The sequence below is a fragment of the Dipteris shenzhenensis genome, chromosome 13 (genome assembly GCF_047967505.1).
Source record: "Dipteris shenzhenensis isolate YYH24624 ecotype China chromosome 13, Dip_SZ_1.0, whole genome shotgun sequence".
Classification (NCBI taxonomy): Eukaryota; Viridiplantae; Streptophyta; class Polypodiopsida; order Gleicheniales; family Dipteridaceae; genus Dipteris; species Dipteris shenzhenensis.
In genome coordinates, this window is record NC_141608.1 from 51992893 (window position 1) to 52015473 (window position 22581).

General features: G+C 40.9%; 1 protein-coding gene across 1 annotated transcript in view; it reads right to left on the minus strand.

The window, feature by feature from the left end:
* Positions 1 to 17190: 17190 nt before the first annotated feature.
* Positions 17191 to 22581, minus strand: part of LOC147895559 (26S proteasome non-ATPase regulatory subunit 12 homolog A-like) — a 32693-nt gene continuing 27302 nt past the window's right edge. Inside the window, exons 5-11 of the mRNA XM_087383612.1 lie at positions 22415 to 22471; positions 22109 to 22305; positions 21879 to 21978; positions 21668 to 21780; positions 18971 to 19124; positions 17838 to 17915; positions 17191 to 17715 (exon numbers count right to left, since the gene is read on the minus strand). Of these exons, the coding sequence (XP_087239738.1) occupies positions 17494 to 17715; positions 17838 to 17915; positions 18971 to 19124; positions 21668 to 21780; positions 21879 to 21978; positions 22109 to 22305; positions 22415 to 22471 (921 nt within the window). The 3' untranslated portion in view covers positions 17191 to 17493. The remainder of the gene's footprint in view (positions 17716 to 17837; positions 17916 to 18970; positions 19125 to 21667; positions 21781 to 21878; positions 21979 to 22108; positions 22306 to 22414; positions 22472 to 22581) is intronic.

Here is a 22581-nt window from a genome sequence, read left to right on the forward strand (position 1 = left end):
TGCCATCCTCATGGGATACCTTTTGTATAGCTGTCAGTAACTCTGCACATGGTGGAGTACTGAAGTTTGATGATGTTGTGGGTGTCTTGTTGGCCAAGGAAATTAGATGGACGTCGATGGATGGCAACAAGGATGCAGCTTTAAATGTGCAAAGGGGAAGATCACAGTTCAGGGAGAAATCCCAAGAAAGAGGGAAGTCTCGTAGCAAATCCAAGGCATGGAACATCGAGTGTTACCTTTGTGGCAAGAAGGGCCACATGAAAAAGGATTGCTACAAGCTAAAAAGATAGCAAAAGCATAAGAAAAATAATGCAAATTGGGGTGCAATATAAGAAGGAAGAGAGTCCCAAGGAGGACAAAGAAAAAATGAAGATCGAGGAGATTTATACAGTCACTAATAATACTGACAATGGATTTTAGTGCTTCATTCCATGTTACTCATTAGGAAAAAAGGGAGCTCATTTTAGGGCCCTATAAGAAATTCACTATTTTCTCTTTTCTCTCTCTACAAAAGCAAGAAAATATGGATACTTGCATGAGAAATGTCAGTGTGAAAAGGAATAAATATATTCTTTCACATGCTTTACATTCAATATTCATATAAGAGCAACACTTTTTTGTGCAGAATTTGGTGATTCTGACACCGCAGACGCTTCCGGAACGGCCCAAAACCCCAAGAACGGCACAAGAAATGTTAGAATCGGACATCCGGAGGCCCGGAAACGGCCAAAAAAGGCCGAAAAACGTGATTTGCAGCAAATCGCGTTTTTGCAATTGGCCGTTTCCGAGCCTCCGGATGTCCGATTCCAGTGTTTTCAGTGCCGTTCTTGGGGTTTTGGGCCGTTCCAGACGCGTTTGCGGTGTCAAAATCACCAAATTCTGTACAGAAAAAAAATTTTTTAAAGATTCAAATTAGATCACCTCATTAATGTGACATGCTTCTACAAACATATAGTACTATTTCTTTTTCTTATTTTCATCTTCTTTTGTTGAATTTTCAACGTTACATTAGCCCACTCCTGATTGGTTGAGAGCCTATTTTCTCTCTCTTCTAAAAGGCCCCAAAATGAGCTCCCTTTTTTCCTAATGCCCCATAGGGAATGGTTCTTCACTTATGACAGTTGAAATATAAGTTGTGTGCATCTTGGAAATAACTATGCATGTGACATAGTGGGAGCAGGTGACATAAAGTTTGCTTTTGCAAATGTGTCTACATTTGTTTTGAAAAATGTGAGACATGTTCCTAAGCTGACGAAGAGTCTTATTTCAATGGGTCAGCTAGATGATGCTGGTTTTCAGACCACCTTTAGTTTTCAAAGTTGAAAGTGGTTTTGGCAAGAGGTGCCAAGTGTGGGACTTTGTATCCCTTACATGTAACAGGGGTGTCTAATCATGTCATTGCAATAACCAAACAACCAAGTACTTCTTTGTGGCATTACAGATTGGGGCACATGAGCCAGAATGAAATGAAACTCTTATGCCGTTTGGGTTATGTACTTCAGCACAAGTCAGAGTGTGCTATGTAATCAAAGATGAATTCACTTATCAAAAATAAGACTTGGTACTTGGTTTCTTTGCCACATGGAAAGAAAGCACTGCCATGTAAAAGGGTCTATAAGATGAAGGTCACAGGTGATGATGTGCCTAATTACAAGGCCTGTTTGGTTGCTAAAGGGTTCAAGCAAGAGAGATGATATCATCTCTCTTGTTGTGAAGATGACCATACTTAGATGTGTGCTTGGACTTGTGGCAGCAGAGGATATGGAGCTTATGCATATGGATGTCAAGACAGCTTTCTTGCATGGGGATTTGCATGAGGAAATTTACATGGTACAGCAGGAAGGCTTTGAAGAAAAGGGCAAAGAGCATTTGGTTTGCAAGCTGAAAAAGAGTATGTATGGCCTTAAGCAGGTGCCTAGAGAATGGTATCAAAAGTATGATGCTTTCATTCGGTCCCAGGGATTCAGAAGAAGTGAGATTGATCACTGCCTCTACATTAAAAGGGCTAAGGATCATAGCCTGATACTCCTGGCACTTTATGTGGATGATATGCTATTGACTAGCAAGAACACTTATGAGCTAGATGCATTGAAGGCCAAGTTGCATGATGCCTTTGACATGAAGGATTTAGGACCTGTAGGTCATATTCTTAGTATGCGCATCATGCATGACCAGAGTAGGAAACTCCTTTAGCTTTCACAAAAGGAGTATGTTACAAAAGTGTTACAACATTTCAATATGGAGGGGAGGAAGGAAGTAAGTACACTATGGCCTCCTAAGTGAAATTGAGTCAGGAAGATAGTCCCAAATTAGATGAGGAGAGGGCCATGATGGCCAAGGTTCCTTATGCATCAGTGGTTGGGAGTCTTATGTATGCTATGATAGCTACTAGACTGGACATTGCATTTGTAGTGGGAGTTGTTAGCTGATATATGGCTAATCCAGGAAAGAGGCATTGGGAGGGAGTTAAGTGCATAATGAGGTACATGAAGGGTATTAAGGAGATGTGTATCTGGTTTGGCAGAGGAGAGATCCATGTACTTGGGTACACAAATTCAAACTATGCAGGGCATGCGGCTAGTAGGAGATCCACTTATGTGGTAATGTGTTCACCTTTGTAGGTGGTGCAGTGTCGTGGATGTCTCGCTCACAAAAGTGTGTTGCTTTGTCTACCACAGAAGCCAAGTATGTTGCAGCCATGGAGGGTTGCAAGGAGGCTATATGGCTTGATCGGCTAGTGGGAGATTTGGGGATTCATACAGGCGTACCGACATTGCATAGTGATTCCATGAGTGCTATTCAGCTAGTACAAAATTCGGTCTCTCATGCGAAGACCAAACACATTGCGGTCAGGTACCATTTTATCAGGGAGGTACTTGAGGACAAGCGCATAGAGCTTGTCAAGGTTCATACGGATGATAACCCTACAGATATGCTAACTAAGAGTCTACCTAGTCAGCGGTTTGAGTATTGTAATGTATTGATGTGGGAATTGGATAGTATGTCCACTGCTTGTTCTCCCTTAAAGGCACATTGGCCTTTAAGTGGGAGGTTGTGGGGGTTAAAGTCCATTGAACTGAGACTATACCTTAACCCCGATTATGTACAATAATCAAGCTATATATATATGGATGACATAGAAGATTAGGGTGTTCTGCACCCACCAAAACTTGTGTGGCTCTCTCTTCTAGCTCTCCCTCTCTCTCACCTTCTTTCGTTTTGCTTTTGTTGTTGAGATCTCTCATGCTCTTGGGTGAGATTTTGAATTTTGTGCAAACCTAGACTCTCGTCAAAAATTTTCTCGGTGCCATGATGCCACACTGGCATAATAATGAGACACAATCTATTTATTCTAAACACCACAGAGCTTAACACATGGCAACTCTGCACTACATTGTGCATCTTTGCACTGCTTCACATAGTGTAGTCTGTGGTCCTGACCAGCACCACCTATCATTGCACAGCCTTTTGCTGTAGCTTTGTCACTAGGTAGAGCGCCCATGTAGATCATGAAAATTCAAGGTTGGCTTGAAGAGACCATTGCATTGGTTCTTGGTGTGATGATGAGATGCAATCTATCATTCTGAACACCGACGCAGTGCAGCAGTCTCTGGCTTTACCACCCATCATCCCATAGCCTTTTGTTGCAGCTTTGCCACCTGTAATGGGTAGCGCATCCATGCAAATCATGAAAATTCAAGGTTCGCTTGGAGAGACTGCTAGTTCTTGGCATAATAATGAGATACAATCTATCATTCTGAACATCGACGCCGCAGTGCAGCTGACCCACAGTCATGATCACCCAGAATTCAAGGTTGGATTAGAGCAACCACTGCACTGGTTCTTGGAGTTATGGATCTATCACCTATTTTTATGTATTATAGGTCTGAGGAGATCTATGATGACCACTGCACTAGCAAATAGAAGGAGATCTATGACCACCACCGCACTGGTTCTTCGAGCTAAATATTTGTGTACCAAGAAAAGTGTATTTTCTTATGCAACTAAGGAAAGTGCAATTGATGATATGGCCCTTGATGGGTCTCCTTTAGTGGCCCAACAAGGGCCATATCGACATGCCATATCTATCCAGTGCATATCTGTCTAGTGGGATCCTAGATATTGTATAATGCATGTCGATATGGTTCTTGCCCAGAGGGGACCCCTCAAGGGCCATATCATCAATTGCATTTTCTAAAAGTTTAATTCTAGATGTATCTCCATGCTAAAGCCTAATCACCTCTAATCACTCATTACATGCACTCTAGTACTCTATTGAGCATGTAAGCCTGGTGACCTAGTAATTTACTCAACTCATAGTAATCATGCATGCAAGCCGGTGGTGGTAATTGGTAGGTGAGCAATTGTAGACCACTGCGGTCATTGGTAATTAACTACCAGCCTGTTGGAAGCTTAATCGCCATCACAGACGTGGTTGGTAATCTTAGACACCACCACTGATGGAAGATGCCAATAATTATCACATACATATATCATGAAGCCAAATCACCTCTAATCACTCAATACTATGTAAGGTAGTACTGTCAACTTGAATTAACCAAAATTTGAGCTAACCACCACCACGGTGGATCTCACCTTGATAGTTCCTTGTAGTCAGGCTACAAACTTAAGCCTTCACTATTCCATTCCCTTCACTATTTCTTCTTCTATCCCTCTTGACCATTTATTTCTCCCTTGCACTCAAACTGCAAACTTAAGCCTCCACTATTCCATTTCCTTCACTGTTTCATCTTCTATCCCTCTCGACCATTTCTTTCTCCCTTGCACTATTCCTGCAACTTCTATCCCCTCTTGTAATGGATTCCCCTAGATACGCCGAGCTCCAAAACTTGTCTGCACACTTTGAAATCTCCTCACATGATCTTTCCTCCCCCTTGCATAGTCCGGGAGCTCCTAATGCAATCTTTCCTCCGCCTCTATAGCACAGTGCGAGAGCTACTCCTCCCCTGATCTTGAAATCATGACATCTGGAAGCTCCTCATCACTCACTCTTCAAAAGCCCAATTTGGATGCTCTCAGAAACTTCACTAAGTTGGTACAGGAGGTGAACATGAAGGAGGGACAAATAGTCTGTCAAGGTCAAAAGATTGACATCACTAAAAGCATGATTGAAAATGCGCTAGGCATTCCTAGAGGCAATTTGCAAGCACACTTCTTCAAGAAGAAGTGGAAGAGAGAGGATATTCTAGATGTATAGCCTAACACTCAGATTAGTAAAGATGGTGGAGTCAAGCTTCATAGCTTGCAAACAGACCTATTGGATCTCCCAACACTCGAGGGAAGCATTGCTCTACTATCAAATTTACAGCTGAACTTAACATTTGGCCACATCGCTCAATCCTACGTACCTGAGGGTCAAGCATTTGAACCTCAGCCTTCAGTTGGGCTATCCATTCTCTTATGTTGCCATGAAGGATGGGTGTGTAGTGCACTATCTAAGGCACGCAACAATAATTTTGTAAGCTCTAAAACTACTTGAAACTAAAGAAACACAAGAATTACATATGCAATGCTAATGTCAATTAAGCCACTATCAAATGATTTGCAACAAAATTGACTAGAAGTTCTGAACTATAGAATAACAAAATACTAAATATGTTTTGGTGTCTAAAACAATGGAGGGTTAATGGCAAGTAAGACGTATCCCACTACACAATCCACTTTCATAATGCAACATATTTGTTTAAACGTATTAGAAATCTTTGTAAAGTCGCTATCTAGTATCAACTTATCAGGGTGGTAGAGGCTAGAACAGGAAACATGTAACATCACATAACCAAAATAATCTAGATCAGCTTTGCTAATCACACATCTGGTTAGGGAAGGTTATAATTGGGATGAATTGACCCGCAAAAGAAGGCCATCATTTGGATAAAACCTAGCTTTATTTACACCTATACATATAAATAAAAAATAAATAAATGGTATATCACTAAATCAAGTGCGAGAAACTAACTGACAAATGCGAGCCATCATCCGGCTTTGATCTTTATTATCACAAGTGAACACATTAGTCAAGGTGAGACGATCGAACCGTCCGAAGTGGGCCATCTCCTGGCCCGACTGACACACAAGCATGCAGTCTCTCTCTCCCTCTCTCTTTCTCTCTCTCTCTCTCACACACACACACACACAAGTGAACATGACAGACAAGGCGAGGTGATTCCGACCAGCTAAAGTGGGTCATCTCCTACTGGCCCAACTAACACACAGACATGCAACTCTCACTCAATCACTCACTCTCCCTCTCTCTCTCTCTCTCTCTCATCCTATAGTCAGCCAAGGTAAAGTGATCCTAATTGACCGAAGTGGGCCATCACCTAGCCCAATCAACACACACAAAAAGAGCAAGAAAATCTGAAAGCAAGAAAGCAAAAACCCCAAAACACCAAAAACAACAACACAGTGGGATTTTTGCAACAAATGAGGGGAGACGAGCTTTTTATAACCTTCACACAAAAATACTACATGGTATCTCAACGGCCCTGGTTGTGACACATTTGTGACATGGTGCCCTAAAATCTCTCATGCAATATAATTATTTACCACACAATGTTTAAAATATTGTGTTGTATCTTTATTTACCATGTAGTAAGCTTAGATATATACCACATGGTGTTTGTGTATACTACGCCATAGTTGGCCAGTCAACAAATCACATGAAAGCAAAGAAGCCAACGCATTCTTGAATACTTTGAGGAAGATTTTGTTGATGGAGAAACTTGTGATCAAGGCATGAAGATGTGAGCTATGAAGAGTTGCTTGATCAGGATAAATTTTTAGAGAATCGAGGCAGTAAGAGGTTTACAACATATCAACATATGGTGTGATGGGAAGATTTATCCAAAATGTCTACTCCAAAACTCTACTTTGCCATTCTCAAATCCAACAACATTGTTGAAGTTTATGGGCGATGGATATGCATGGATATATAACAGCTTAGTCTCAAGTTGTGAACATGTATAAGTCTTTATACGAGCAAGAGGTGAACACAAAAATGCAGCAGATAGCTGAAAGCTTCAGATTGAAAGAGCAGTTACATAATGAAATTGAAGATCATACAAAGATGAGGGAGAAGTTACGTAAAGCAAGATCAAAAGCAACCCCATTGGGAGATAAGCTTATAAGAAGAAAAAATTACAACTTTGCAAAATTGAAAGCGGGAAGTGGAGGGTGCAAGCATCGAGTTCAAGAAGCACAGTAAGATTTTTTAAAGTGTTTGCTATTTGCAATGTGGCTATGATAAATCTTCCTATGTTAACTCTTATTTACACATCCGGTTTATAGGAAAGTTTGGATCCCCAAAATAAAAATGTTGATCCGAATGCTCTTCCTATAAAACAAATGAAAGGTCTATTTTAAACTACTATTGCAAAATGGAAAATTGAGGAAAAGAAGTTTAAATCCATCAAATGCAATGTTGTGCAACAGTTTGTGGAAAGCAACAAAGTTGATGTAAACTTAATCTAGGAGGCTCTTGATGAGATTAGAGTTAGCAGGAAAGGTTATTCTTCTATTTTCAAAGCAATGTAATGTAATGTTTAAGGATCAAAGGATCAAACGTGTGCTTCTTCCAAATTTAAGAGCTTCACTCAATGAACAAGTAGATGATTTTACTGGACAATGGTTGCACATTGAGGATGTATTTGAAGGTAGTAAGGGGAGCACTATTTATAATCATTGGAATAATATTTTTGTTGATCTTTAATAATTACAAAAAAGAATAGTTGAATTCTACAGAATCACATTTGAAGAGTGTTAGGGACGGCTTATATTTGTCCTAAAGTTGGAAGAATGTGAAATTCTTAAAGAGAAAAAGATTAAAAGAGTGACCATCACACTTATCAATAGGGCACTTGATACATCAATAACAAAAGCAAACTCAAAGCATTTCAGTGTACAATTAGAGAAGCACATTTGGAGGTTGGGAGCATTTGAGATAAGTGTGAACTTTCTCTTAAAATCATTTTTCATTTTTCAAATATGTTGCTGTTTGATTTCATTTATTATATCTTGATGCTTCAATAGAGTTTCATTTCTCAATGATGGTAGGTAAAGATAGAGGATCACCATGTGGGAGAGGAGAGCACACACAAAGGGATGGGGAGACACCAAAAGTGGTGGAGCAAAAGCAACTCCAGCTTATTCCTCTATCATATATATATGAGTATACATGGGCACTGTACAAGTGGGTGGGCACACTGCACTTTACCCCAACAACCTCCCACTTAAAGGCAGTGTGCCTTTAAGGGAGTATAGTACACATATAATACAATCAGCCATAGGCTGAAAAACAAGATGACCACACCGTCATCCTATTCCCATCGGCACTTTACAATGTGCAAAGTGCATAGAGGATAAGCTGCTAGCAGACATCAGGTTTGCAGGATAGAAAATGACAAGCTGTAGATGCCTATCAACCAAGATCCCATGCCAGATCTCACTGGGAGAGTCAACTCTCACCACCACGTGCTCCTATGCTAAGTCCATAGCACCCGAACTATCACTGTGCAGAGAAAATGTCTCTGTACCACCTATGACCATAAGCACATAACCTACAATAGACCTCTGCTGGTCTACCCAACCTGCATCACTTGCATGCTGCTCCTGGAAGCATAAGGAGCCGATGTCCACAATCGCTTCCCTACTGCCAAAATCTGCCATAATCATGCTACCAACTCCCACTGCAACGGAAGCAAGAACTGGAAGTGTAGCCCTAATGGCAAACATGTGAGAACCAAGTCTCAACACAGTCATGGATGCATGAAGTACTATGGCTGCCATATCAACCATAACTTGCTGCTCAACTAATCTGTGATCGTCAAACCTGCTGTGTTTCAAGTATGAAGCCAATACAGGCAATGGAGTACTCAGTAACTTCCCCCTCTCCATACTGAAACAACCAAGTATCTGACAAACATCATCAAGACCATGCAGCTCCCACTGCAAAGCATCCCTGTCCATAAGGAACCATATGGCAAGTAACCTCAGAAGGATAGCCACCTCCTGAATACTGAGACCATAACCTGTCTCACTGCGCATCACATCCTGAGCTCTCATAACGATATCAAACCTATGAAGCCAAGCTCGAGGGGATTGCTTCTGGCCATGGAGGCACTTACGAAGCAAACACATCAATGATTTCTGCCCATGCGCAATATGACCCGAGTCAATAACTGCAGAAACCACATCTGTCCTGGCATAACCAGCCAATGGATCATACCGGGCATCATTAGCCAAGGTATCCTCCTCACCATGCATAGCCTCATCCTCATCTGCAAGAGGCACTCTACATCCTGAGAGTAAACTGTAACTGTCCATAGAAGATGCATCAACAATCTCCATAGAGTATAAACCTGTGGAATACTTGAGACATCTGATTGTCTCTGACCAAAATCAGGAAGTAATCGTTGTTGTCCCAATTTTATAACCTGCTCACCGTGGGAAAAACCTCCCACTTCAAGGGATATGGGCTGCCCCTGCAAAGAATTCGGAGGTATCAGTGCACTTACACCCTCCTGGAACACCACTCTCCTGCTATCCACAGTCCTGGGCTGCTGTCTAAACATAGCATCCTCTCTGAAATAGACATTATGGCTGCGTATCAACTCTCTAGTTGAAGAATCCCATAACCTGTAGTCCTCACTGGACTCACTGTATCCAAGGAAGATACACCTCCTTGATCGGGAACCATGAGCATAAGCCTCGCAGCCAAACACACGTAAATGCTCATAACATGGTGCCTTGCCTGTCAAGAAGTCAAATGGCACTCTACCATTCAGAGATCTCCTGGGTGACCTGTTAAGCAAGTATGCAGCTGTCTTACATGCCTCAGCCCAATAGCATTCGGTAAGACCTGCATACCGTAGCATGCTACCAATCCTGTCCAATAGAATCCGATTTATGCCTTCTGCCAAGGCATCATGAGCAGAAAGAGAAGGAGTGGTCAACACCCTCCTGATACCAAGTGTATCACATAGATGCTGAAATCTAGAAGAGGTAAACTCTGCATCGCCATCAGTCATCAAGCTCAATAGCTTCTTTCCTGACTGATTTTCAGCATTACCCAAGAAGCGCTGAAATGTATCATATACATTATGCTTCTGCCGAATCAGATATACCCATATGTACTTGTAGCAGCATCAATAAATGTCACAAAGTAAGAGGCGCCACCCAGTGAAACGATAGGCATAGGCCCACAAACTGCACTATGAACCAACTGCAATGGCTCAAGATACCTCTCACTGATTGTCTTCCTCACAAAGGAGGATCCTGACTGCTGGCCATCATCACAATCATGACATAAAATTTGAGAGACATCCATAACAGGAATGTATCTCAATATTGTAAGGGCTTCCATACCTGCAGTAGACATATGTCCAAGTCTGGCATACCATAAACTAGCTGATGGCTGCTTACTAAATATAAGCATCTTATCCTGGACACCTAATACATGCAATGCATAAGAGAATCCAACCCGTGATCCCCTAGCCATAACCAAATTGCCTCTAGCAATCTTCCATGCATGATCACCCAAAGAAACATGATAACCTGCCTCAACCAACTGTCCAGTACTGATCTTGCTTGTAGCAAGACCTGGTATATGTCTAACCCTCTGTAGAACAAGAATAGAGCCACTAGGCATAACAAGGTGGATATCCCCATAACCATAGACATCCATAGAATGATCAATGCCCATCAAACCACTCTCCACAATACATTCTTGATATGCACTGAACCATGACCTATGAGGGGTCATATGACATGAAGCACATGGATCTAACATCCAATCACCAAGAATGGGTACATCAGTGGCCAAGAAGGAGGTGTGAGACATAGACAAAAGAATGCCTTCATCACTGCTACTATCAGTGGAAACCCTGGCATCCACGCCTTGAAGCTCAACATGCTTCTTCTCCTTCTTCCTGTCATTCTTAACCTTGCTCTTCTTCTTGTATTTTCTCAGCCATTTCCAGCAATACTTTTTCATGTGGCCATACTTTCCACAATAGAAACATCTAACACAAGTCCGAGAGCTAGACTTGCTCCTGGAATTCCCCCTTGAACATGACCTGTTTCTACCAATTGATCGACCTTTGGAGTGCATATCAAGGCTGTATTTCAGCCCATCAGGACATTTCAGCCCATCATGCTGTAACATAACACTATCATGGTCATACATCCGGCATATACGAGTATAAAACTCATATGCATGGTAGTGTACACCCTGTACACCATCCTGTACCTACAAGTAGACTGACTTCGAGAGTGATGCCTGAATGATAGAGCATGCTTGCTCATCCATGTCATCCCAATCACTTTGTTTAATGCTATTAGGCTTGATACCTTTGCATTGAATGGGCTTATGCTGCCTCTTCTGCACTAACACATCATAAATCTGCTCTTTCCAATACTGAAAGTTTGATCCATCCAACCTCTCAATATCAAAGAGGGCACTACCAACTATAGTTGCCATATCTGTGGCACAATAGCTCACAACCAAAGAGCAGTATAGTGCAATAGGCAACCCAAATGACCAAAAATATAGTGTTGTCCAGACCAATCAGGTCCCCAAATAAACTAGCTGATCCAATGTTCAAAAGCACTCAGCCATAAAGAGGAATAAACAAGAATATATGCAGCCCAGTAACCTACCAATGCCTAGCAATCCAAGTAAGAAATGCACTGAACCAAATGAGCAATGCCTGCTCAACCAATGGCAATAGGAGCCCAGCTCAACTATCCATAAACATCAGTGCAGCATCCACCAATGCAAATCCATAATGCATCGAAATGGCATTTACTCCAACACCAATGCATCACCTCAAGCGCGATATTGTTTGGCAATAAAATCAAGCATTCACCACTTGCCAAATGTGCCAAAGTGACTTGCCAAAATGCCAATAATGCCCTTGGACTGAAGTGAGATGTTGCGAGCGCTACACTCGCTTTTTCAAACACCACTTTACAAATCCAACAATGTAGAATGTATTTGCAATGAACATTGTATTCGAAACAAAATACAAAGGAAGAAGAGAACGACCAACAATCTGGTACTTGAAAATGTACTTGATTACTTCTTCATCACAGAATTCCAAAGTAGAGGAAGAAGTAATCATGTGGATGCAAGATGTGCCAACGTATGGTATTCATGAGACTAGTGACATCACATCTTTCGTTGTGACAAGTGCTTAATAACTGGCAAGAACCTACTAGCACCAAATATTAAGGGCATTCAAGCACATATACATACGTCTATATGCAATAATAATAAAAACAACATCTGCAGATTCCACTACCCTAAACCTCCACTACATGAAACCATGATTCTAACACCTCTGTAAGACAATAACCTTTACATTTACAAAGAAATATAGCATAGAAATCAAAACAAGTATGGCATTTGTCAAATGAATCAACAATATTGGAGTAGACATATTAACATGCATACTATCACAAATCACATATAGCAAAACCAACCCTATTCTTAAAAAGAGAACCAAATGATTTTTTTACAAATGCTTTTAATCCAAAGATGAGCTTCTTATGGTGGCAATCGAATATGGACATACAGTACATTATGGACCCATACTCAACCACAACATACTGCACATCATACCACAAAAATGGACAGCACAATAACAAGCAGTCTCCAACAAACAGTTAAAACTTGTATACAGGATAATAGTACTACATACGATAGACTACAAAGAATGGAATATATGTTTTTACATGCACAACAGGTGAGTGCACAATTAGCATCTTTCATTACTCTGTCTATGCCATTACATAGAACAACAAGAAACGTCTACTTTATAAACATAAACACACAAGAAAACAGAGCACTCAAACGACAACAACTACAACACCTCCCCATTGAATCCACCAACATAATATGTGAAACAATCATCAAATACACAAAAAGAAAAGACATGGACAACATTTGCAGTAGAATATAACTAACAATAAGAAGAGACGAAGACCAAGAATTATAAGATTTGTGAAGTTCAACATCACAAAGGACCAAGAGAATTACTATTGTGAACAGGTGTTGCTATAGTACCCTTTCAAAGATGACGAAGATCATGATCTATCAATACATGGATCTTGGAAAGAAGCTTACAATTCTTGTCACAAGATTATACTACAAAATAGAGCTTTATATACACAAGATGACAACAACGAGCGAAAAACTCAAGAACATGATATCCAACACATGAATAGCAACAACACTGAGATAGCTGAAAACCATGACTTTGAAAAAAATAACTTCCCTATCCGACAGAAAAAATACACTAATTTCTCACAGGTGGAGCTGGCACAAGAAAAACATACCTTCTTTTGCTTATAGTGTAAGGCTTATTACGGTTTTACAATCGAACTCTTTCACGTACATATTATGAACTATTACATGTATTAATGTTAGCTTACACAGGAAAAGCAGCTTACAACATAAACGAACTCACTATACACTCTGCATTACATTTTGCCATTACAAACCAAAAACTTAACCTCCCTCTCTAGGAAAAAGCTAGACACACTCATTGGTCTGTATGAACAATTACAACTAATCATGTTTGACGAGATTTCATTAGTGGAAAGACGAACTTTAGATTTCGCAAACCTCAGTATGAGAACCTTCAAAAGAAATCACGCGAATTACTTTGGAAATGTTGATGTCATCTGCTGTGGAGATTTATATCAAGCCAAACCAGTGAAAGAGAATTGGGTATTCAAACCAGAGAAAGACTCATTGCAAACAGTTTCGAACACGTATTGGCTCACAAAACCATGATGTGATGAGCTCCAAAAAACAATGTGACAAAACAACCACCAATTCATACAAACGCTAAACTCTTTTAGAAAGTGTACGCATAGCACCGAACAAATACAATACATCAACCAATGTTGCTTCTGTGACCCACGCCAATACTTTCCCCCACCTTTACTATACCAACCTTGAAACAATAGTTGAACTATGTGCAAGAAACATTAATCAACAAGATGGATAAGTAAACGGTGCAGATGGTATTTTCATGGGCATATCCACATATGAGAATAATGACATTATGTGGATTCAATTTCAGAACCCACGAATAGGAAATGAAACTAGACAAAACAACTTCCATGCATACACAACCACCATCGACTGCATAGCACAAGAACAAAATAAAAATTGTAGTCCACAACTCATACACCTACAAATACAACTTCAGCACATGTAAAACAATACAAAACCCACCCTTTTTTAAATTGAAACATGAACGCTTTGCAGTGGGAACTATACATATACACAAACAAATCATAACACTAAAAAAGAATTCCCAACATATAATCACGAAAAAGTACAGGGATTTAAACATTCACTCGAGACAAACGGTACGCATAAATTCGAAGGAAAACGAAAGAGAAAAACCAAGTGATCGTGAAGGAAATGGACAAAAGTACATGAATGAAAGAAAAAAGAGAACAAAGGTGCATGGACCATTGATTACAAAAAAAACATACCCACTTTGGCAAAATCAAACTAAATTAATGTCATACAAAAAACAAGGATAACCTCCATGTTTAGAGACACAAACCTATCAACTTCCAAACAAACGAGGCAAGGCCTCAATGGATTCTCCACCTTGTTTATTTTAAGAATTAGTCATTGCTTCTTGTTCCTAAAGATAGTTAAAGATTTAGAATCAAAAATTGACATGTGCTAGTGGTAGGATAAATTTTATCGAGTATGTTGTACAAGATCTTGGTTTTGAATTAGGAGACTTACAAATGGAATCCAAGTTTTAGTCTTCAAATTTAGTTACCTATGTTTGGGATGGAATTTCTTATTCTAATCAATAACAATGTAGCTTAAAAAAGCGCAATTGTATGTTATTAGAAACACAAAGTAGACCCCTTTGAAAAAGAGAAACCAAAATTAAATATATGAAGGCCCTTTGGAAGAATATGTAGATGTGCTCAAATGTTTATTAGAGACACAAAGGAGACCGTCTTTTGAAAAAGAGAAACCCAAACTAAATATACTAAGGCCTTTCCACATTCTCTCTCCTAGCCTCCTAAATCTTGTGTAAGTCTGTGTATTTGTTCTCTAAATCTCAACTCACACATTTGTAAAGTAACCCGTATGTTGCCTACCATTTTCCATTTCATTCATATTAAAGCCTTAACAGAGTCTCAACAACAAATAACGAACAAAATAATAATCTGCTGTCCAACTAACTGATACACTTGAAAGAGAGTTATGTTAGTCCATCATTTGCAACATCCTCTGGAAGGGTAGTTGAGTCACCAAATGTGATTTATGATGACTAATTGCTCTAATGCTTCGCCCTTATGGACCCCAAAATTGCCGAGTCACGACTTCTATGCCGTAAAAAGGCTAGACCAAGAGAGAGAGAGAGAATATATTAACATCTTCAGGAGACCTCACGGGCCTATGAGACAAATTTCAAACCAAAATGATTAAGACACTACCTTCGAATAATCGGAGGGTCGAGCAAATGCACACGGCAAAAACCCCCCTGGACCGAGTTGGGCTGTGGGTCCAGCCCCAACTGAGGGTGGGAGGAAAGGTAAGGAAAACCTAAACAGACCTGGAACAGAAACCGACTGCCTTCGCACTGGGAGCTGTCGTCAAAGGAGCCTACAAGCTGGACACTTGGAGCTGTTTGTCTGCATGCGGCACAGCCTGGAGCTGCTGCAAATTGCAGCTACCTGTATGCATGCCGCTGACCTGGAATTGAGACAAGACTACCTGTCTGCGCACAGCGCAAGAAAGAGAGAGATGCTTCTTTTCTGTCCAAGTTAAGCATTTAACCAACGGCACAAGAGAGAGAGAGAGATGCTTCTTTATGTCCAAGTTGAGCATTCCTCCATGCCCTTTTATCTCAAGCCTATTTGCAACTATGTTGTGTCAAATGGACCACAATGCCCATGATAAATCACTTCTGGTAAAAAGTATGCAAATGAATGAGACTACACCCCTGGTATAACATTTTCAATCAGAATATAGTATCCACACAAAAAACCAAGATTGCCTAATGCACTTAATCCCCACCCCCAAAGAAAAAAGAAAAGAAAAAGAAAAACCATGCATGGCCTCTTCCCACTCCAACAAAAATCAAAAAGAGGGGGCGAGCGATCTTATTCAACAAAAGTTGACAATGCTCATTGACAGCAACAAGCAATTGCAAATAGAGGTATCGATATCCAAAGAGCTAACCAATCACCAAAAGGTGATCAGCTTAAAAGGGAGGCCACAACATCAAAGAGCAGTCGGGCGTCTTGTGTGGCCGTCGTCCTCAAAACAACACCAACCAACCATAGAGCAAGCCTTGAAATAGGTGGAAGAGTCTTATCCAAGCAAGGATATTTAAATAATTGGCCACACAATTGGGAAGCCCAGTCCAGAGGGCCATGAGACACCAAGATTTTTTACGACCCTCTGGACTGGGCCACAAGCTGGGGACATTAACCTTAATAGGCTGCTACACAAAATACAGGTAGTTTGGAACCAGCCTCAAGAAATTGGTGATACTATTGTTATTGGAGCTCTTCATATGAGGCCAAGTAATTAGATCTGTAATGCTAAAACTGGGCCCAATGATGGTGGCAGGGAATATTCTCGGTGCTGCATCATGGCACACGATGAGAGCAAGCAAGCAGCTCCCTTGAAAAACAGGCTGACACTAGAGAGGGAGAAAGAGATAGGCGGGCACGGGCACTGTTCCGTTCATCCAAGATTGCATAATGTGGGACACATAAATTCCACAGACTATCCACCACTTAAAACTTAAAGCTCAATTTCAGTAAGAACTAGGCCATCAAAAGAGCTTTTCTATTGCTTTGAAACTTAGCTTTACATTGGTATACAGCCACAAGCTGAAAAAGGGAGTGATAACTGCCGCTCATGCTGCTTTACTTACGAAAATCAGAATCCTTCCCAAACTGCATACAACACAGCAAGTGCTGCGAATAATGTTCTTGTGTGCTTTCATAAGTATTCTTAGTGTGATTATTTGAGAATCACAAAAACATACTACCATTGGTCAATTGCTCAATTAGAGTCACCTTTGTATTTCTACCTCTAGGCGTTGATATTAACCTCTCAAGTTGGCAGAAGCAGACAGCACAAGTACTAAGCATAGAATTGGAGGTGGAGGCCAAGTATAGAGCATGGGAAAAAGCAAAACAAGGGATGGGCAATTAGGAAATATGGAACCTGACAAAAAACACTACCAACAAGACAGCATCTTTTGTTCTGTCAACACAAACAATAAAACCTTGCGGGCAGGTGAACACTTCACAATTACGTGCATATATGTCTCCTGTTTTTCAGTATCTAACCAAGCTTTCAGTTTCAATGCCATTTAAAGCTTGAAGCTGCTCAACCTACCCCACGGACAAAAGAAAGCTTCTGAATTTAATGCCAGATACTGCTTATCACAAAGTTCAATCCTGCTCTCCTCATTGAGCTTTCAAAGTCACTCTGTGAACCATTGTTTCCCTGTGAATTTGATGACAACTTTTCTCAACAAGGTCCAACAGCCTCTCAATATTTATAGCCCAAGAATTCAACATTTCATTGCTATCTTTTACAGTTTGGAAGGACACAATTCCAGCTGGTCTATCTACTTTCGCCACAAGAGCCTTTGACACCACCATGTCCGAAAGGTGTTTCTCAGTTTCCTGCAAAATCATCCCCCTCAGTTTTTAAGAATCACTGTGGTCTCACAGCTCACCTTCAGATTGAAAGTAAAGAGAGAACAATCATTTATTTTACATTAACTCCCACCCTAATGCATAAATACCTGGAGGCTCAGATTTAACAGTTCTGCAAATCGATGTAGCCTTATTCTCGAGTAATATTTGGACACAACCAATACATTCTGTGACCATCCATCGAAATAAACGGTTAGGATACAGCCACAACTAAACAAACAAAAATCCAAATTCCAGATATGACAGGAAGGGCCATGTCAATTTTATTTTTTGAAATGAAGTGTGTTCAGGCTTTGTTTAGCAAGCCTCTACCGAGAGAAGTCTCAAAAATGCACACATATACATTCACAGACACGATAAGTGCATAGGAGTCTCTGTCAAGTTTATTGCAAAGGGCAGACAAGCCACATGGAAGACTATAGCATTTGGGGATACTGTCAATCAAAAATTAGTGATTGCAATCTCTTCATCCAGGTTTCAAGAGGAGAGTATTCCATTTTGGTCGCACCCCAACTATAACAGCCCCAACGCCTAAGATACGAGACTCTTATGGCAGTCAGTATCTTTCAGAAAGTTTATATTATTGCAATTCTTTCAGAAAGTTTATATTATTGCAATTGCAGGCCATAACTTGCACAAGAATCCCAAAAGGTGAAATATATAAGTCTACTGATACTGCAGAAACATAAACCTGAATTTGTGAAGAACATGACCAAACTCACCACATCAAGGAACAATGAAAGTGCAATTCCATGACAGTTATCAACAGGGTTACAAACTATCAACTCCATTGTGTATATTGCAAATAATTAGTATGGCATCCCCATACACCTCAGATCCCACATCTGGCTGTTAAAACTAGATCATTATATTTAGGTATTATATAAAGATTCATTGTATTTAGCTGTCTCACACACAAACAGATATCCCACATGTTCTCATTATACAAATGTCTTTTACACTTCCTATCAAGCCTTTGAAAATGTGAGGCCATATTTGTGCATGACCTACAATTCAACTTAGCAAGGTTCTGGTCAGTTTTGTGAAGGCAATGATCCAGCCAAAAAAAACAATTAATGCTTCGTTCCTCGATAGCAGCCTATAAGAGACCAACAAGATGAGCAATGAGACTGGCTGCAACTGGCAGGTTCACAGAAATTCCATGATTTTTATGGCAATTTTGAGCCAATTAAAATATGGAAAACGTTTTCATAAAACTCACATGTTCGATAACACGCTGCCGAAGATCCTCATAAGCCTTCTCACCCAAAGAACCCCCAGGAAGACTGCTTTCCATGTCAAACTCGCTTCGATAAACTTCCCAGAAAGTGTCCCATTGTATAACTTCCATGGCAACAAAATGCTTCAGAAGTGCACTGCAATTCCAAAACACAATACAAACAAGGGAGAATTAGCCACAAGATGACAAGCAAAGAATAAACTTCCCAATCACACACACAAGAACATTTCCCAATGGCTGTGATTAAACTTTGATTATTATCAAACCCAGTTCCTATTGCTGTGACTTCAAGAGACTTGCATTATTTTCATAAAATTATTGATAATTTTCAGAACATGAAGGCAAGCAAGAAAGAAAAACAGGTACATAAGAGGGAGAAAGAAAGAAAGAAAGAAAGAGACCAAAGGTCTGTGGGACAATAGAAAAGCCATCCAATACATCAGTTTAGGGAGGGCACATGACAGCTCCCTAAGAGTGCATAAAGCAACTCCACTTATTTAGAGTACCTAGATTATGTCCTGGAAAAACATATAGTCAGCCATACATCATTTTAGACTGAGAATCTTTTGGTTTTGATTTAAACTCCTTAATGATTGCTATTCCTCCGCGATACACTGCCCATTTACCATCCTTCTTGGCAGCCCTAACTTTGGCTAATTCCGTTGCTTTATCTTTCAGCTGCGCCTTTGTGAGTTCCTTGGCTATCCATAGCTTAGTACCTTTCAGCTTATAGGATTGTCGTAAAATTTTGAGACATAAATCTTGTGAATTAAACTTAAGGATAGTATGACTTTTACTATGGTCGATAAAGACTATTCTAGCTTCACCATCATCATCAGAATTATCAGGCTTGTCATCCTCGTCAGCTATCCAATCGATGTTGTCGGGCATGGCTGCTTTGACATCTGCTAGGGTATCACCGAATGAGTCCGACATTTGCTAGGGTATCACCGAATGAGGAGTCCTCCCATCCTTTTGGGAGTCTCCCAATTCCGGTTCGGTGCATTATCCCGTCTAGCTTCATGTTCCTTGATCTCTTGCTGAATATCAACTTTGTTGACCTTTGCTTCAAACTCCACAATGACCTCCTGTTTGGACGTCCGTATTTCATTATGAACTAAATCCTTGACTGTGGAGACTAACTAGGGGGTAGGGGAGGAAGCCTTACAAGACTTCACAACCTCATCAATCACTACCTATTTGCCAGGCCCTTCTAGAACCTGAAGTTGAGCCTTAAATTCAGCCAGCTCCAGCCTTAACTCTCTAACTGTTTGCTGCAAATAACAAAACTGTTCATGTTGCCCAATGATGGGTCACTTTGAACCTCCTTCTTGGTAGTTGCGTGCAAACGGAGAGGGCTTCATGGCTGTCACTGTCGCATATTGTGCCTTGGTTGAGGTTGTTGGTGTTAAGGGGGATTTTGAGGCAAGAGTTGGCCATTCCATGCTTGGCCATATCTGAGTACCCCAAAGCTGAAGTTAACCCCCAGAATGGGCCTGGGGTTCAACCCAGCCTAAGGTGTCATGGAGATGACGGGCTGGCTGAGGGCTGACTAACGCTAGGGTGACGGCTAGGGTTGACGGCTAGGATGCTGCTGGTGGCAGCTAGGGTTGAGTCTTGACGACACTGGCGGCTGCTTGGATTGATGGCGCTGGCGGGGGCTAGGGCAACGACTAGGGCTAAGGGTTGGCAACGCTGGTGGCGGCTAAGGCTAGAGCTAGAGCTAGGGTTGGCAGTGGCTAGGGCTAGGGCTAGGATCGGCGCACAGGCAAACGGAAGGCTAGGGCTAGGGTTGGCGCAGAGGGTAGAGGAGAGTAGAGGGTAGTGGAGGGGGAGAGAGGCAGTGGGGGGAGAGAGGCACAAAACAAAACTCAAAATCTGCCCCACTCAAAACACACACGCATGCGAGTGCGTGTGCCCACGTCCCCACACAGCAAAGCAGTACTTGAATACGTAAACATAAGCTATAGTTCGACATTTATGAAATCTCTTGAATGAACCTACTTTAAAAAGTAAAAGCGGGGTTGGAAGGGGGGCCACCGGGGGGGGGGGGGAGGAAAAAGAGAGAGAGAGAGAGAGAGAGAGAGGGGCCAGCACAAGAGCTAGCCCCTCTCTCTCTCTCTCTCTCTCTCTCTCTCTCGTGTGTGTGTGTGTGTGTACACACTCACACAGAGTTTTGTCTCAAACCATGGCTCACACCCAGTATCTTTCACCTTTTCTCCTTGTTGATTCAGCTAATATTAAGCAAGACATGAGAGTAAAAAAGATCACACAAAGCTGAGAGCACACAGAGGGTTGAGTGACAAATGATAGGACACAAAATATAACCCCTATACAAGGAGGCATCACCCTACCGCTAACCCTGGGAGGTGGAGACGACTCTCATGATTAGGATCTCATGGCCCCTCATAAATATTACCCCATGGAACCCATAAAGCTAACCATCTCAAAAGAAGACTGGAACCTTTTATAACCTTAACCCTAAGGAGTACCACATGTCTAAGATTTTAAGATCCCCTTTAAAAATGCGCCCCATAACCATCAAGATGACCAGAGATCCACTTGACTCCTTCAACTTCTAAGTAATAAACATGTTTACTTTACCTCTTAAATCCAAAGACGACAAACCAAACGAAAATTTAGAAACTGTACAAGAAGTTTGAATAGCAAGTCTTATACCGGAATTTCGGTAGATCCATGAGCCTCTTATCATCCAAAGTACTATTTAGAAGACTAGCTTGCATGGGGTCATGAGGAGACAAAACAAGATACCAGCAGATTTTCCTAAGCATCTGCAGGGACAAAGTACACAAGGGTTAGTTCTAAGCTCTTGACACACAAATTTCATTGGTTGCAAACTCCATTTCTTGCACAACACATAACCACTTACAGGTACACTCTGCAATGGGTCTTCCTTTACGACTGGAATATCATAAATGGCTTGATAACTCCGACAGATCTCCAAATAGTCATGGTTATGATTGTAATATCTGAAACCAATAAATTTAAAAGGGTTAGTTAACTAAAAAATGAGTGTGTTTACATGCTTTTGCCTCTCATTATCTAAACTTATTTATATGGGCAAAGGGTGGACATTAAAAAATGCTAAATGGCAAGAACCTTATCATCAATTCATAATAGATGCGCTTCAACTCCAACAACGAAGGGATTTCTGGGGGTGCTTCTTCAACAATAGCTTCACCCTCCTTAGGCTTCTTTTTTGCCTTACTAGTGTCTGCTACAAAGACCTTGGGATTTATCTTTCGTGAAAGAATCTGTGCACGCATGTAATCCTTCCGATCCAAACATAACCGCACCTAACATCCAAGAGAAACCAAGTGACCAAAGTAAGAAAGTAACAAAACATCTTCTTGAAGATCTAGCTTAACAACGTATTTCCTCTTGAATATTTCAAGAAACTCATACTTGTTCAAGAATAAAGGCAATTTTCTCTGTTTTTGCCATAGCTCCAAATGTTTCAACCTGCAATAACCCTCAAAGATTTGTTAACGTCTCTCTCTCTCTCTCTCTCTCTCTCTCTCTCTCTCTCTCTCTTTGTGTGTGTGCGTGCGTGCGTGCGTGCATATTGTTTG